Source organism: Bidens hawaiensis, unplaced genomic scaffold, assembly GCF_021521415.1.
Source record: "Bidens hawaiensis isolate Kalapana, Puna unplaced genomic scaffold, B.hawaiensis_p1.1 tig00002338_1, whole genome shotgun sequence".
In the NCBI taxonomy this organism is placed as follows: domain Eukaryota; kingdom Viridiplantae; phylum Streptophyta; class Magnoliopsida; order Asterales; family Asteraceae; genus Bidens; species Bidens hawaiensis.
In genome coordinates, this window is record NW_027491126.1 from 1,663,558 (window position 1) to 1,680,757 (window position 17,200).

Genomic DNA, 17,200 nt, shown 5'->3' on the forward strand with positions numbered 1-17,200 from the left:
AATTTGAAATCATTTTGTAATAGCTTTGAGGTATATAATTTTAAGTTTATATTACTTTGAACAAATTACAAGGGTTTGAGAAAAATGATTATTTTGTTTTTACAAGATGAATAACTCAATGAATAATGCCCGACGGATTTAAGCTAGAGTTGGAATGAATGATCCTAGTCTTTTGAGTGATTCAACTCATCGTCCTCTTTGCAATTTATTGCCTTTTACATGGATAGTAGTGGTGCTCATATTGTCAACTAGGCCCCACTCGACCGACTATAAAGACATGGCTAGAAGCTTGAGATTAATGAACCAAAAAATGGTTTAAGTATAGAATTTGTTAATGTGATTGACCGTTATCTAACAACGATTCTAAAGATGGATGGACGATTTGATGATCAGATATCTTTGTATAGTCAATCAACAATAGATATGTTGTTAAGTTTGGTACTTCGGTTGATTTGCAGCTTTGATCTTTATCTTTTCTCGGCTTCTTTGTATTGTGTTTTTGAGTTTTTCTTCGATATTTACAAAATGATTATTAATTGATTTAATGATTAACTAATCCTAGCAATTTCCCTCGAGTATTGAAAGAAAAACTTAATCTTAAATTAACTAACTCCTCGTGGGCATTACACTATCTACTTTACCCAATTTCACCACACACCTTACCCTAAAGAAAATTGTTTAACCTCACTTCACTTCTCTTTATCTAACGTAAACTTAATCTTAAACTATAGTGTGTGCAGGGGATTTTAAAGTCCGTTAATATTTTAACCCACCTTGTATTTAACGCCCCTTAACCCATGAAGGGAGTAATATGTCATTTGTTATCCATTGTCAACTCAGCTTTAACGTCTTGAACGTTAAGGTATATACCTGGACCTTAGGAAAAGATGATCAAAGTCGCATAAAGCATGCTTCTTATACAGATTTTATAAAATATCATAAATGCCTCTTCTAAACTTGTTCGCATTAAGTTTTTCACTAGTGGATTCTTGCTACAATTACATGCATTTAAATTTATATACTACGAGATATTCGCGATTTAATATATCTGACAGTTGTCACTATTTCAATTGATTTTTATACATATATATGTTTACTAGTTTTTATCACCCGTATTACGGGGTTGTTTTATATTGTTTGTTCTAATATTTATTTATTTTTTAAATTTATTTTTTTATTGTATGAAGGTTAATAATATACTTATGGTTTGATGATAAATTGTTTCACAAATAAATGAGATGTTATAACCCGGTTTAAAAGTTATATGGTTTTGATGAGATCCAAGACCCGTTTATTTTTTTACTATAAAACTGGTTTTTTAATTATAAATAATATGTATGAAAGTTAATAATATACTTATGGTTTGATGAGTCCCAACACCCGTTTATTTTTTACTATCAAATTGGTTTTTTAATTTAAATAATATATATATATATATATATCTTTTTTAAAATAAATAAGATATTAATTTTTATTGTATTCTATATTATAGGATTTTTACATCAATAATTTGGTGAGAATAAATTTTAATTTAATGAGATGTTATAACCCGTTTAAGGAATATATGGGTTTGGTAAGACTCATATCCATGAATTCGGGTCAAATGCATGAGAAACCTCTATTTAAAAATCAAGCAAATCTGGTGACTCCAAAAAAAAGGGGGAGCGACTACATCGCGACACGTAGGATTTTTATGTCTTCGTTTATATATATTATAGACTAGGTTAGTTACCCGAATAGCACACGGGTTAGAATAAGTATTTTTTTTAAATAATAATATAATGTGAAATACAAAAAAAAAGGTATCACGTATATAAAGATATATTATACGGTACAAAAATTACATATTACGTAATTTGGAAATAAAAAGTTATTAGAAAACTCATAAATAATAAATTATTTCTTTGTTATTTTCTATATCAAAACTTATGTGTAAATGACTACTTTTTTAAAATCTTAAAGTGTTTTGACATGAACAATCTTTGATACTTTAATCAGTTAAAAAACTCACCCGTTTCGTATTGGTTACTTATAAAAATCAAATATTAATAACTAATGCAATATATTTTATATTAAACAAATTAACATATTTATGATGGTATTAATTCTTTTAAGTTATGATGCAATTATTAAAAATTGAAAATGAAATATTAAAAAAAGATAAATGTATTTAATATAAGAGAGATGAGGGAAAATTTTGTAAGGATGAATATAGTGATGACATGTGACATTTAGAAATCTTTATTTATTAAATAGTATAGATATGTAATGTGAAAGTATTTATAAGTTACTCCTAGTTTTATTTTTTAATTATATTGTAATTTTTAAGATGTATACATGGTTATCATATATTTTTACAAGTTGCATCGTTTAAATTATTCTTTTATTACCGTAAATGAACCCAGTTTGCACATATTAAAATGTTTAAAGCTTTAACGTTACCATAAAATAATAAAACATGCATTGTTTAATGTTATTATAAAAATAATTTAATCCTCTACAGTACTGTAGATGGACTTAGTAAAACTAAAACGTATATTATATTGAATTAAGGAAATTATTATTATTACTACTAATAAAACAAGCTCATATTGCTCATTTTGATGAATCCAGTTCATAACTACCGGTGATGATATATTTTAACTATCATGTCCTGTTAACAGAGCTTAAGTACCTATTTTATATCCCCTTAACCCTAAACAAAATCGGGCCCTTGAGACCATCAGAAAAAAACATTTTAATTTAAATACTTGACAGTGATTGGTCGGGCATCTATGACGGTCAAGTAACTATTAGTAATATGTCAGTGATAATTAAGAGGCCGATTAAGTCTAAAGCCAAGCTTTTTGAGGTTTGACTCCCAATCATTTAGTTGTCGGTAAATTTGCGTTTTCCAAAAACCCCGACCCACTATAAATAGTTGACATACACAGAAGGTACTTTAGATTTTCTCTTGTCAAATTTCCAACGGATTACCAAACACAACTCAAAATTTAGCCAGAGGAATGACCGTTGGTAAACAGTCAAGATGGACATCACTTTATTAAGTAGAATCCGTGTTATAGGTGATCCATTAGCATTTCATCAGAAATAGCTCCTAACACGACCATTATATTGCACAGTTTCACTAAAGGTCTCTCGTCGGTCTTTTAATGATAAAGGAAGAGAGCGTCGGTGAAAATCCAGAATTCTAGCATCGAAAAGGTAATAATTAACTTTTTTAACTAGCCATAGATCGATTTCTTCACAAAAGTACAAGTTAGTGCACTCATATTGACTTGGCTCTATCCTTTTGTAAAGAAACACAAATATGAAAGAAAGAAATTAAAGTGACCATCAACTTTTTCCTTTTAATAAAAAAGTAGCCATCATTTCGTACATGAATTGTATTCTATTGTTCGGGCAAAGACTTTGGATCCATTGGGGAAGTAGCACATTAAAGAAGACACCTCACGTAAAAAGGCTCTAGCTTGTGGATATATTTATATGAAAGTTTTGTCATAAAAAAGAAGCTAGAAATTGATTTAAACTTATTTTATGTTTAGCGATAAACTAGTAAGCTATTTAACTTTGTAAAGTAAAAGACGAAGTTCAAATTTACTTTTTTTACCAACAAATGAACTTTTATTAAATCACAAATAAACAGTGTACAACACCACTCAACAATAAGCTGAATACAAGTAGAATACAATATTTGGCATGCATTCAAATATATGAATTTCCTCACAACTTATTGACATTTTAAGAACTTACAAGATTATAAAACATAAACTAAAGAGAATATCCTGCTAGCTAGTTTTGCTTCATTCAAAAAAATTGTAGGAGTTTTTTAACTAGACAAACTCTGACTCACCGTTTTATAACCACAAAGCATATAATATTATGGGGCTGTTTAGTTCATTCAGATCTGAATGAGTCATATTTCAATGAGTCTTTGTCTCATTCAGCAACAATAATAAGTCTGAATGATTCAGATCTGATTTTAACCATTCAGATGTTTTTCTGTTTAAAACCAAACAATCTGAAGTCTGGATGAATCAGATGTAAACAAACAGCCCCTACATTTTATTACAGATCATGTCAAAATAATATATAAACTTTTTTGAATTAGTAAAGTAATAATTGTCCCTTGACAGTATATCATTTCTAGACACCCATAAGTCTTCTTAAACACATAATTCCAACCTTCACTATCAATTCCTCTTCTACTTTTCAAACTTTAGACACAAATTAAAGAGAGATGGGAAGAGCTCCATGTTGTGACAAGGCAAATGTGAAGAAAGGACCATGGTCACCTGAAGAAGATGCAAAGCTAAAAGACTACATACAAACTCATGGTACTGGTGGCAACTGGATGGCTCTCCCACAAAAAGCAGGTATATATATATATATATATATATATATATTATTTAGGCTTATAATTAGTATGTATTAACCACAATTTATATCATGACTTCTCTTGTTGTTTCTTGATTTTAAACCTATATAGGTCTTAGAAGATGCGGAAAGAGTTGTCGTTTGAGATGGTTGAACTATCTAAGACCAAATATTAAACATGGTGAATTTTCTGATGATGAAGATAAAGTTATTTGTGCACTTTTTGCTAGCATTGGTAGCAGGTAATCATATAGTTTTTTTTTTTTTTAACATTTGTGAATGGTGAATGTATATGTATGCAAAAATCTAGAGGTTTTGATGTAATTAGTTAACTTTCAGGTGGTCAATAATGGCAGCACAGTTACCAGGAAGAACAGATAACGATATCAAGAACTACTGGAACACAAAACTGAAGAAGAAGATGATGAACAGCTTAATTTCCATGCCTGAATTTAGAAAACCTCTTCATCATCTTCACTCTTTCAATTCTTCAACAACCTACAGCTACCCATCACTTACTAATGCACCACCATCATCATCATCATCATCATCATCATCATCATATATGTATAATTCACATACTTCTAGCTATCATGATCAAACTCTATCAAGTCCTACAGCAGCTGCTACTGCTGCTGTTGTTTCTGATCATCATCAACATCCAATTCTACAATCACAAGATCATGGGTATCTTGGGGTAAAAGACAGTTCTACCCTTGTCATGTTTGGAGGTGATCAAGCTAGTTCCAGTACTACTTCTAACTCTGATGGAAGCTGTCATTATGAGTATGGTAATATAGGATTGTATGATCACAACAACATGGGACATATGATCAGAAGTGACTCTTACAAGGAACTTGTGGTGAATATTGATAAGGAAAAAGGGTTTTATGGGGATTCTTCACTTGACTCCAGTCTTGAGGAGATTAAGCAGCTCCTTAGCACAAATCTATGCAGCAGTAAGATTAATGACAACAATCTCAACTTTTTTGTTGATGAAACCAAGGAAGCAGAAAAAGTTATGTACTATTAGGTTTGAGTCAACTATGGATGCTCAACATGCTACTCATCATCATCATGAGTACCATCATGCATGTTACTAAACATCCACACTTTATTTCTTTTAACTTATTTTTATATATTATTCTTAGGGCAGTAGATATGGTAAAAATTGTTTCTTTTGTTCACCTCTTTAATTCCTTTCTAGACATTAATATTTTTTCACCATTATGTGACCAAAAGTATTTTATGAGTCTATTAATATTGTGAACCTTATAATTGTAATTCAATTGATATATATTGTACAAGGCTTTTCATATACCTTTTTGTATATTGGCCGGGCTTACCGTAGAAAACGTCACCATTACACATATAATAATAATTGTATTGATGTTGATCCTAATCCAAGTCTCGCGAAGAAGGTTAACGTTTTCTAAAGTGTATAAAATTATTGGTATCCAATGATGATATCTTAATCATCTACAAAATTAACAAACAATTCATCACAAGTAAAACATTTCTATATTTGATTTTAGTTGACAATGATCAGCATATGGTTTAACTTGATGTTGATCCGAATCTATTAAAATCTTGGATTACAATCAACTAGTTTATCTTGTTAATTTTCTATAAATAATTTGAAAAGGAGGTTAATTATATATATAACGGGCATCAGAGTAATTTGCATATTTAATTAGCTTACATTATTTTAAAAGAACATGGAAATTATTTACTTATACATGTGGACTAGCCAACCTTCACTGACTATGATACCCACAAAAAAACAAAAATCTTGACTAGAAAAATGAAATAATTAGAAAAATCCAACTTGGAGTACAAAGATTTAGAAAACTAATTGACATAAAGAAAGCCATTATGGAAGCTAGAGAGGGAGGGGAAAGAGTATAAAAACTTCATAATCATTGTTTAATTAGATAAATTAAATTAAATAAAATAATGATACACAAATCATGGAATGTGAGTTCCCATCATTTAGAAATTAAAAATACACAAATATTAATTTAATAAATAACTTTTTTTTATAGATGAATGCATTGACCTTTTAAAGAAATTATTTGTCCGTTTCTTGGATAAAAAAAGATTAGATGGGTTCATGCCAGCTAATTATTGTCAAGTTTATTCAAAAATTTAGCTAAAAGTTTTAAAGCTTTCATGGAAGAAAAATGCCTTTTAGTGCATAAATGTCAAAAGGGGTTCACCTAATAAACCAAATTAGGGTTTGTGTTGGTATGCATGTGTCATGATTCTGTATGTTATATGCTTTGATACTTTCACATACCTTGTTACCGATCATGGCAATATGTTTTAGTCATGTTTTTTTCATCCTTTTCGCCCACCACGGCTGTTGAAGTGTTGACACTTGATAGAGTCCTTGGATCTTGTGCCCTATTGTCTTTCTGGTTTTTCAAAGGTGAAAAGGTTGTTTTATAGCTTCTTCTTCAACACTTTCGAAAATTAAAGCCAGAATATATAATTAATATACGAACTTGAAAATGTTTTAGCAATTATGTAATTCAATTATAAAGTAATAAAAGAAAAACATTGATCTTTAATTATAAGTGTCATTTGTTTTCTTTTCTTTTTTTGTTTTTTGTTTTTTTTAAAGCAAACTTGAAATTACATAACTCCAGGTTAAAAAAGTCTAGGACAAAAGTATTACACATAGTGCGAGAGTAAATTTCTAAGGCGCTCTACACAGTTTAAATTAAACTTACAATTGTGAGATGAAAACTATAAAAATGAAACCAAAACAGTTGAATAAAAAATATGTTCTCTATAATCATCACAAGAGCCAGAAGTATACTTGTTCCGAGCTCTCCAAAAGAACCACAAAGTAGTAAAGACAATCGTCTCGACCACATTTTTTTTTTCTTTTCAACCATCTAGCGGAATCTTACCAATCAATGATACTCTCCGCGCCTTTATTAGAAGGAGATAGTACCACATCCAACCACCTACCAATCACGTCCCAAATTCTCCTACATTGATGACAACTTCTGAAGTTTCCACCGATTTAGAGCAAACCGAGCATAGGATATAAAGAATGTCTATATCTTTGAGACTCAGATTTTATCTAGTAGGGATACGATTAAGAAGCAAATGCCAAACTAAAATTTATTTTTTTAGGCACAAACCTTTTCCATCTCGTCGGACGTGAAGCATTGGGGAGCTCTATCTGATCAAGGTACAAGCGAACACCTTTAACCGAAAACGAGTCATCATAATCCCAATCCCACTCCCATTTATCCTTGGCACCCGAAAGCACTATACACGAAAGAACTGAATCAAGATCCATTTTTTGGGCAGACTCGGCACCCGATCTCAAACCGCGTCTCCAGTCCCAAGTACATATCGAATTAACCAATTTTTCATTTTACTTGCAATTTTTTTTAATCTCCAAGTTGATTAATCTTGAAAATAGGGCCTCTAAGCTAGAATCTCTAGTCCAAACATCCTTCATCATTGTACGTCTTGACGCAATTGAAGTTCTCGTTGAAGACAACGGTCCGAGTAACTTTGGTTATACAAACATGTAACTTTTTATTCGTCATTGTACGTCTTACGTCTTGACGATATTGTAAGGATGAATATTGATATGTGTGGTCACATTCGGAAACATTCTTGGGTTCTCTCTTTTCCTCGTCGGCTAAGATGGACAGGTGGTGGTACGCATTTTGCAACTTCCTCAAACTGTTTTCAATTAATTAATTTAAACAATGAATAATAAACACATTAAAACTCAGATTATTTTAGAAGAGTATTATTTTCTGAAAATATTGTGAATTTCGTACTGTGTAATTTTGTAGTAAGTTTTATTTATTACCTATAAAAAATATAAAATAACATTCCAAAAATAGCATTTTACTAATTTAAAAAATACGAGATTAAAGAAAATTAATAAAACTATTCCCCCCCCCCCCAAAAAAAAAACATTTAGTTTTCTAAATTAGGTATTTGGATGTTTACAAAATATGATCTAGGAGATAATCGTAAGCCTTGGTGTTTTTCAGGATCCTACAATCCTATAAGAATATCATAAGTGACCTCTTCAGTGGTTGGAGGATCGCTTTGGTATTCAAGAGATATCGCTAAATATGCGTCCTTTAAGATCGTGTATGTGGTATAATGCAAGTGTATGTAATATATTTTAAATTTGAAACACTCGATGCATTGCCTGTGCAGGTAGTTGAACTATAGCCCAATGACCATTTAATTGTTATATTACGGTTGCATTAAACAAAAGTGAATGGGGAAGTCGGTGAATATAATCCAGTCAGATTTTTTTTTTGGGCGGTACCTAGAAGTTTGGACCGGTGTCTTCGCTGGTAACAAGCTTTTCTTGTGCGGCCCATGCCATCCACTCTAATATTTGGTTTCCATACCGATCAATATTGCCTTATTTTCCTCAAAAAAGTTACAAATATGTTTTTTTGTTACACAAGTGAAAATTCCTCGGTTTACTGTAATCTCCTGAACTTTTTTCACTCAAAAGAATGTAAATTCTAATAAAACAGCTAACTAAAGCATCTATGATACAACTTTTAAATCTATAAAACTACAATATTGTTTCCGCGAGACTCAAACCTCACAACCCATAGAGGAACACTACTATATGTACACTCCATTGATACCAACTACTGGACTAAAACTTTTTGGTAATTATATAACTATTAATTTGAAAGTTGATGGTGTCTCGCAATTTACTACTAAATGTCAGTTCCATTACATTTTTGTTTATCAATCTCTCATGTTCCTTCCTCTTTTACATGTTAATTAAGCTTTCTCTCTCCTATAATTAAGCCTCTTTATCTTTTATTCCTTCCTTTTCCGGCGACTCCATGGCTGCCGTCGATGATCTATGATTGCATGTAGAGAGAGCCATGGTGGGTTTTACACAGAGAAACAAAAAGATGGTGTTGCCCCGCCTTTGCTGGAGGCTCCGGCGGCGGAAAGTGTGACGCCTTTTGTTCTCCGTTTATCGCTTTGAATTACCTTTTGCTTTCATTCGATAAGGGTGAGAATCTGACCGGGTTCCGACCGTTTATGGAGGCTTGAAGAGTTGGTGTTCTCTCACATTTTGTTACCGATAGCATACTAATGTTACCGGTTGTTGTTATAGTGTCGTTTCTCTTTCGTTTTTGCAACATCCGTTGCAGGCATCTATGGCCACGGCGAAATTACATGGCCGGTGCTTTTGTTATCCTTTGATTCTGACTTAGAACCTTTTTGGTTTGAGTCGAAGATGGTGACTATGTGAATGGGCGTTTCGTTGCCAGCGGCTATCTATGCTAATGAAGATAACTTTTGTATCTTGAAGGCTATGATGATACTTGTATAGTTGTGTACTTATCGGAGGCTTCTTAGCGACACCGATAGGCCAATGATGATGAGCCTAACTTCGTCCGATAAGTCAATGATGATGAGCCTAGCTTTGTCTGAGACCCGATATATACTTCAAACAACATTGCCTTTGTGTGTTGTAATTTGTATTTCTTTCATTTGGGTGTTTCTTGTAATTTTCATTGCATCTTTTTTGTTTCATTGTCATGTGTTTCTCCCGATTTGTTTGTTTAATTTTTTTTCCCAAGAGGTTGATTTTACTCTTAATATGGTGAAATAAGAAGATTAATTGGAACCTTTTGTGAGCCAATAACATGTACCGACAACAGTCAATTTAACGCCCGCGCTGTGAAGCGCGGGTAAACCCACTAGTTGATTTTTAATTACTAAGATGTACTCCTTTATAAATAATCAGTACGTCCAAAATGTGGTAATTAATTAAAGGTCATATACATATAACTATACAAGTTTTCAGTTTTATGGTCACATTAACTTTTAGGGGAAATACCACAAAAAACCAACATACTTTCTTTTTTTCTTATAAAAGTCTCTTAACAATTTTTTGCACATAAAAGTCCTTGTACATGCTAATTTTGAACACAATAATGAAAAAAGAAAATTAAACAACTTAAAAAGGTCATCTATTGCATACTGAACCGTTAGTACCGGTTTGGTTTTTGTTTGGGTTCATGATTTGAAACTTTTTTATTATACTCAATCTACTGGTAAGATAATTAATATCTAATGACCATAATACAATTCGTTAGTTCAAATACTGATGCAGAAAAGAAGGTATCTTGATTTCTTTTAGATGTAAAGTTGGGTTTAGATAGCAGGTTGAACTAAGGAAACAAAAATATAACATATAGCATATGAACTGTTTGGTGGGAATGATAGATGGCAGGGCGCAACCGTGTTTATGATTTTGGGGGCAAATCTGTTCATTTACTTTTAAATTTTAACGCCATTAAGCTTAAATGTATGCAAAGAATTAGTTAGTTATACGTAATACAAATATCTAAAAACTAAAATATATATACTAATCTTCAATTCAATCCTGTTTTATCCTACAGGGTTCTGACATAAACCGTAAACCCAACCTTTCGTTACGGCTTAAAAGTTTTGAAATCAACCTACCGAAAGTTAAATATAAAACTGACCGTGAAACAAAACCGATAACTAGTTTGGATGGTTTCACGGTTTAAAACCAAACCATGAATACCGCTAACGAACATAAATGAATGAACAAAACATGTGTTCATTTTTGGTCATTCAAGTAAACGATAACAAAGTCACTTATAAGTTGTTTATTAATTTTTTTCCATCGTGTTCAAAATGTGGATGTACAAGGATTTTTATGTGCAAAAAATTGTTAAGGGACATTTATAAGAAAAACCAAAAAGTATGTTGGTTTTTTGTGGTATTTGCCCTAACTTTTACTAATCGCACAGGGTCTTCGAAATCTCGAGGACGGCGTCGTACGTGTGATGTGCGTATGTTTTTTACATGTTTGCGTATGTATGCGTGTGTGTATATATAAATAAAGAGAGAGGATTTTAATTTGAATGTAACTAGTGTAGATGACCTTATGTGGTTGTTTGGTAGTCTACTTTTGGGATTCTGTGACCCCATCCATTTTTGTAGTGCAAAGTTTCTTCTGCAACTTAGCAGCCGTCTCTGAGGCTGCACTGAATAAGACCTCCACACTTTCTTACTCATCATCACAAATTAAACTGTTCTTCCACAACACTATAATTCTTGGTTTTTTAGTACTTATAATTTTTTTTTTCTTTTTGCAGTCCATGTTAGCTAGGATCACAAATATTAATATTTATTAAAATATGGGCTTTGATATTTCATGGGCACTGTTACTTAATTATATATTCATGAAAATTAATGTCTTTGCTTGGTTATCCTCTATTTGATCTGATCGGACCCCGGACACGCGAGAGCCTAGCCCGAGAGGAATGCATGGTTCCCCGGCGCTTCATGGGGCGGACGTTCGCATAACTTATTTTAATATCATTTCAAGCAATTTCTAACATTGTGTTTATAATTTCAGGTATTTTAAATTAACAAATGCAAATGAAAAAATTACAAATTTTGTACTTTTGAATTACATAAATTATGGAATGGGTCCTTTATAAAAAATAGTTTCACTCTTTGTCTTTTATTTGCATGTTTAACTCGATTTTTGTCCTTAACACTAACGACCATCCAATGACCCAATTAAGTCTTAGCATGTGCCAAACATGTGAAGGTAAAAAGGTAATTTCAAACCTTTATTATTATGATGATGATTATTATTATTATTATTATTATTATTATATAACAATCAGTATTATAGTATTATGGTCATTCTCATCTTCTTCATATCACCATCTTCAAAAATCACCATCTTCACCCCTAATTTCCGGCCGCCACTTCAAAACCTAGTTTGGGGCGAAACAACAAACCCGTCTTCATCAAGCTGCAATTGACAAACCAGGAATAGTTGCAGATTCATGCCCAATTTCAAAGAAAATATGAGTCGTTGTATGGGGCAGCGATCCGATTGTTCGTCGTCCTACACCGAAATAACGTCATCGACTGGTGAATTGTATCTGCAACAGATCTGATTAGGTATCAGATCCGGTTTTTTCAGATCTATATCGAGGTACGGATCGATTATCTTTAAACAAGTATTGTGATTTGGATTCAGTAATCTTGAAATTATCATCCTTAGATTCATCAACGATTTTGTTGATTATGGATTCGGATTTGGATGTAGCCGCAACCCAGCCCCAGCCTCCATTGTTTCACTCCTGCTGACATTGACGCCAAAATCCAGTGGGTAATGGTGTTTCCATTCTCACGTACACCGCAGATCTGCACCACCAGAAACCGCTTATGGTAGAGCGCGAGAGGATTAGAATAACGAATATCACGGTTGCACGTGGCCGACGTCGTTTCGCAGGAGTCACCGAAGGTTGTAGCCATGGTCTAGCTTGGGAATAATTTGGGGATTAGGGTTTCTAGATTATTTTAAGTGCGTTGAAGTTTAACATGTAACGAGGAGGAGAGAGAATAGACAGAGGAAAAAACGATTATGCCCATCACGTTTTATGTATATGGGTCTATTTAACGAGAAAAGTTAACGGGTGTTAGTTTAAAGGACAAAAACCATGACAAACATGCAAATAAAGGACAAATAGTGAAACTATTTTTGATAAATGATCTATTCCATAATTTATGTAATTCAAAAGGACAAAATTTGTAATTTTTTCAATGCAAATATGCAATTTCAGGTATTTTAAATAAATTCGCAAGTATTTTGTTTGTATTATTTTATTAATATTTTTTAGTTGTGACCAGATTTCAAGAAGACCACACTTTCACGTGTATATGGCGAGACAACATAGCATCATCAATGGAGTTGCAGAATTAAAATAGCACACTTTGTTTTCAACCTTATTACTTATAACCCTGACAAATAGTTTAGATGGATTTGGATTCCAATATCAATGGCAGACCAATAACTGCAACGCAAGGCCCAATGGCTAGGCCCTGGAATATCGCAGTAACCATATCACCCATAAATGCAAGCCCACAGCCTACTCATATGATTAATGGGCCAAAACGTTCAGACCCACATTGGTTTGGGAAACCAGTCTTTCTATGCACCAGTGCACCACTAGTGACAACATTGCACGAAAGAACATTACCAACAGTGGCGAAGCTTGGGTTTAGTCACGGGGGTGACCGAAGTCATGGACTCAAAAATTTTCGGGTCGACGATTAGGTTCATGTCGGTGATTCGGGTCGGGTCGGTCGGATCAAACAATATGACATCTATATATCTAATTTTTCTTCATTTATTTACATTAAAAAAAACAAATAATTTTTTAACCAACAAATACCTAAAATATTAATGATGATGCGAGAGGAATGGTGAGTAGGGATAAGAAAATTCGGAATTGATATCGGTACCGAATTGATACCAAAGATTTGAGTTTTGGTACCGGTATATCTCAAATTTTACCTTAAATACCGGTATCGAACCGAATATTTTGATATCGGTACCGGCACTGGTACAGTACCGATCTCAACCCTAAGGGTGAATACCTAGAAGAAGAATTGCAAAGACCTAAAATAATTATAAAAACAAATATTTTACCATTCAACTACTATTTTGTAACTTTTGTTTATAAATATTACGAGGTTTTAGAAAAAAACAAATGATGGGGTATTATATTTATAAAAAAATCGGTAGTGACCGATAGCATTTTGAAAAAATACATCGGGGGTGACCGCGCTTAATACCTATAAAAATTTTCGAGGAAAATCACGAGATTTACCCTACTAACGGAGAAAACGGCAGTGGCCGGGGCCACCCCCCGTCCCCACATAGCTTCGCCCCTGGTTACCTAGACTCGGGCATAAAACCTGGTTCCGTACTCAAAACGGAACTGGACCCGTCCTGTTGGAAATCAGGCCCTTGATCTAACACACAAGCACGAGAATTGAACAACTTGTTTGACTCTTTTTATTATCTATCTATTTTAATAAATAACTACCCATTTTTGTCACTTGTCACTTTCATAGCTCTCTCTCTTTTTTTTTCAACATTTCAATATTGATCCTTATATTTTGAGTCATTTCAATATATGAATTGAAGTTTATTTTTCTTGAATGTAAATCCTATTCGATTCATTCATTAACATTAATGTTGAAAGATAATAAAATAAGAAAATATCAAAATTGAAGTTGCAGACCAATTAGAATAAAATTTTAAAATCACAGGTAATTAAAATCAAGGTAAACTATAAATTGTTTTTAAACTATGATTTGAGCAGCAATGCATAATTTTTTATATAAGATTTGTTTCAAGTTTGGATTTAAAATTTTCTCATATATGTTTGAATTCACGAAAATATGTATTTTCTTAATTTTCTCCAACCATTTAATTTAATTATTGCATACATGAAGAATACATTTTATATATATCTCGGTGTTTAGCATTAAATCATTGAAGTTGAATATTATAATTATAATCCATGTGAATAATGATTTATTATATGAACTATCTATCATTTATTTATATGACTTTTTGTGCAGTATAAAAGGTTAGCAACAAGAAGATCATTATTTAGTTTTCAATATTTTCTTTCATAACTCAAGACAAAAATGCTCCAGAAACATATATTTTATGACTTGATTTATACTTTTTTTATACATTCAAATATATTAAATTTAATATGCCTTATAAGACAAATTACTTAATTAAAAGCATTGAAATTTTTAAACAAAAAAACCTGTTTCATTCCCTTTCCACTATTTTCGCTTTCCAAAAATCATTTAGGATATGAAAACCTAGAATATCGTTTTCACCAGTTATTCATTCAAATCATTTCAATATTATATTACTTAGTAATTTTAATTTTAGATAAATACAATGATTTGAGGTTATGTTAGTGTAACATGTTGGGTAGTACATAATTAAAGTGTCTATTATAGTTTATATTCAAAATAATAAAGCTATGCACAAATTTTTTTTTAAAAAAAAATAGTGTTATTTGAACATGGCTTTAAGGTTAGTATATCTTTGTCATTTTCCGTTCATATGAAATGAAACAAATCATTTTGTTATATACAAATTTTGGGTTTTATATGTTTTCTGATTATACAATTGTTAATTTTAATATATAAAATTAATTAAAATTTGTCATATGCAGAATATTAATAACAACAAATAGTTTATCATGATCAATCAATTTCAGATTCTAATGATGATTATATCATCAAAGTTCAGGTAATCTATTTTTTGGGATAATCATTTTTTTTATAAACATGAGCAAATGATCTCAAATGGCATCATGTATATTAATTGATCAAAATGTATGCTATTTTATGTGTATGAATATTTTTTTGTTAGTTTTATGGATATATATTATAATTTATCTAGGGTCGCGGTATGTACTTGAATAACCTTATTTGTCACACAGACATATATGTTACCTTATAAAGAGTTACAAGCAGACATGAACTAAATATTTTGATTATTGATAAACAATGTATATCAACCAATACAATCACAAATGTAGTGTACAAGGAATGTTTTACTCCCCCCGTTCCATTAAAAGTGTCAATGTTTCTTTTTTTTTTGTTTGTCTTATTACAAATGTCCACTTTCAAAATTTGTTAATCAATTTCCAAATTTAACCTAAACACACACAATTAACATTAATAACCAATATTGATGGACCCAATTTCCAAGGGCATTATTGTCATTTGGTAAGCAAGAATAGTAATCATTGAATCTACCTTAAACTTTGTGTTTTTCAAATCATGACACTTCTAATGAGACGGAGGGACTACTTATTTGTAACATATTTGTGTTATCTTAGTTATGTAATTTCTGTAATTTTTATATAAATTGTAATTGTATTAACAAATATATGATCATTTTGTTGACTGTAATTCACTTAATGGTTAAAGTTACAATATTCATCAATTACCCGTATAATAAACGGGCCTCAATCTAGTTATAAAATAAAGCATACAAATAAAATAAGCCTAACCATCTATTTATAGTAAACTCATTCTAATGCTAACCCAGCACAAACACTATTTTAATAAACAAATAAACTCCTAGATAAATCTTATTAGTTAAAACTAATAATTATCTCTAATTTAAATATAAAAAACTCAAATAATAATTCACCAAAAATTATCTATAACACGTTTGATCCTTTGTCTCTAAAGCTCAAGATTAACGTCTTCACGTCCTACCCGACTCGTGGTTACAGACCACCAGTTCCATAGAGAAACCCTAACCGGTTCCACTTATACCCGGTCAAAACCTGGACATGACGTGCTAAAAGGCGATAAAAACCTGGCCAAACCAGTCAAAAACCCGACCATCCCGGAATCGATCTTACCCGATTGGTTCTTGACTTTGTTGACCAAACCCATAACTAGTTTTGTACCTTAACCGATTTTATAAAACCTCGACGGCCCAACCTATGTGCCGAATATAAATTTTTTAAGACAATGCAGAAATTTATTTGTAATTATATTTTAAGAGAAGAAAGAAAGAAAGAAAGAAAGAACAATATTTTGATATGTTTTAATTCAAAAGGTTGAAGTGTCAAATTATAAAAATCAATAAAAATTTATGATGTACACCTGTTTCTCTGAAGGAGTCAAGTACTAGCATGAGCCAAAGTATTGCATGTGACAGATAGAAGGATCGGACCTACTGTCACACCCCAACCTACGACGGAAATGCCGGGGCGGGTTGATTGCTCACAGCTTTTCAAAGGTTACTATCATGCACAATATAAGTTTTAATATCTAATTAATAATTTCAAGTAAAACAAATATTCATGTATATCAAATTTATAAATAAACAATTACATTAAACATCCAAAATTATGTTCTTGTATCTTTTCTCTAACATGCATCCTAAGTTGCTTCAAAC

The 17,200-nt window shown here is 31.7% G+C and overlaps 1 protein-coding gene across 1 annotated transcript; it reads left to right on the top strand.

Annotated features, from left to right (window-relative positions):
- The first annotated feature begins 4,195 nt into the window (after positions 1-4,195).
- On the top strand, positions 4,196-5,552 carry LOC143618334 (uncharacterized). Its single transcript, XM_077090587.1, has 3 exons — positions 4,196-4,376; positions 4,490-4,619; positions 4,717-5,552. Exons 1-3 carry the CDS (start codon positions 4,241-4,243, stop codon positions 5,408-5,410), a joined length of 960 nt encoding a protein of 319 aa, XP_076946702.1. The 5' UTR covers positions 4,196-4,240; the 3' UTR covers positions 5,411-5,552.
- The last annotated feature ends 11,648 nt before the right edge of the window (positions 5,553-17,200 follow it).

Bases quoted from the DNA above. Each gene is read 5' to 3' on its own strand.
- LOC143618334 (XM_077090587.1), top strand. From the start codon at position 4,241: ATGGGAAGAGCTCCATGTTGTGACAAGGCAAATGTGAAGAAAGGACCA. The intron at 4,377-4,489 runs GTATATATATAT...AAACCTATATAG, and splicing joins GGCTCTCCCACAAAAAGCAG to GTCTTAGAAGATGCGGAAAG. The intron at 4,620-4,716 runs GTAATCATATAG...GTTAACTTTCAG, and splicing joins TTTGCTAGCATTGGTAGCAG to GTGGTCAATAATGGCAGCAC.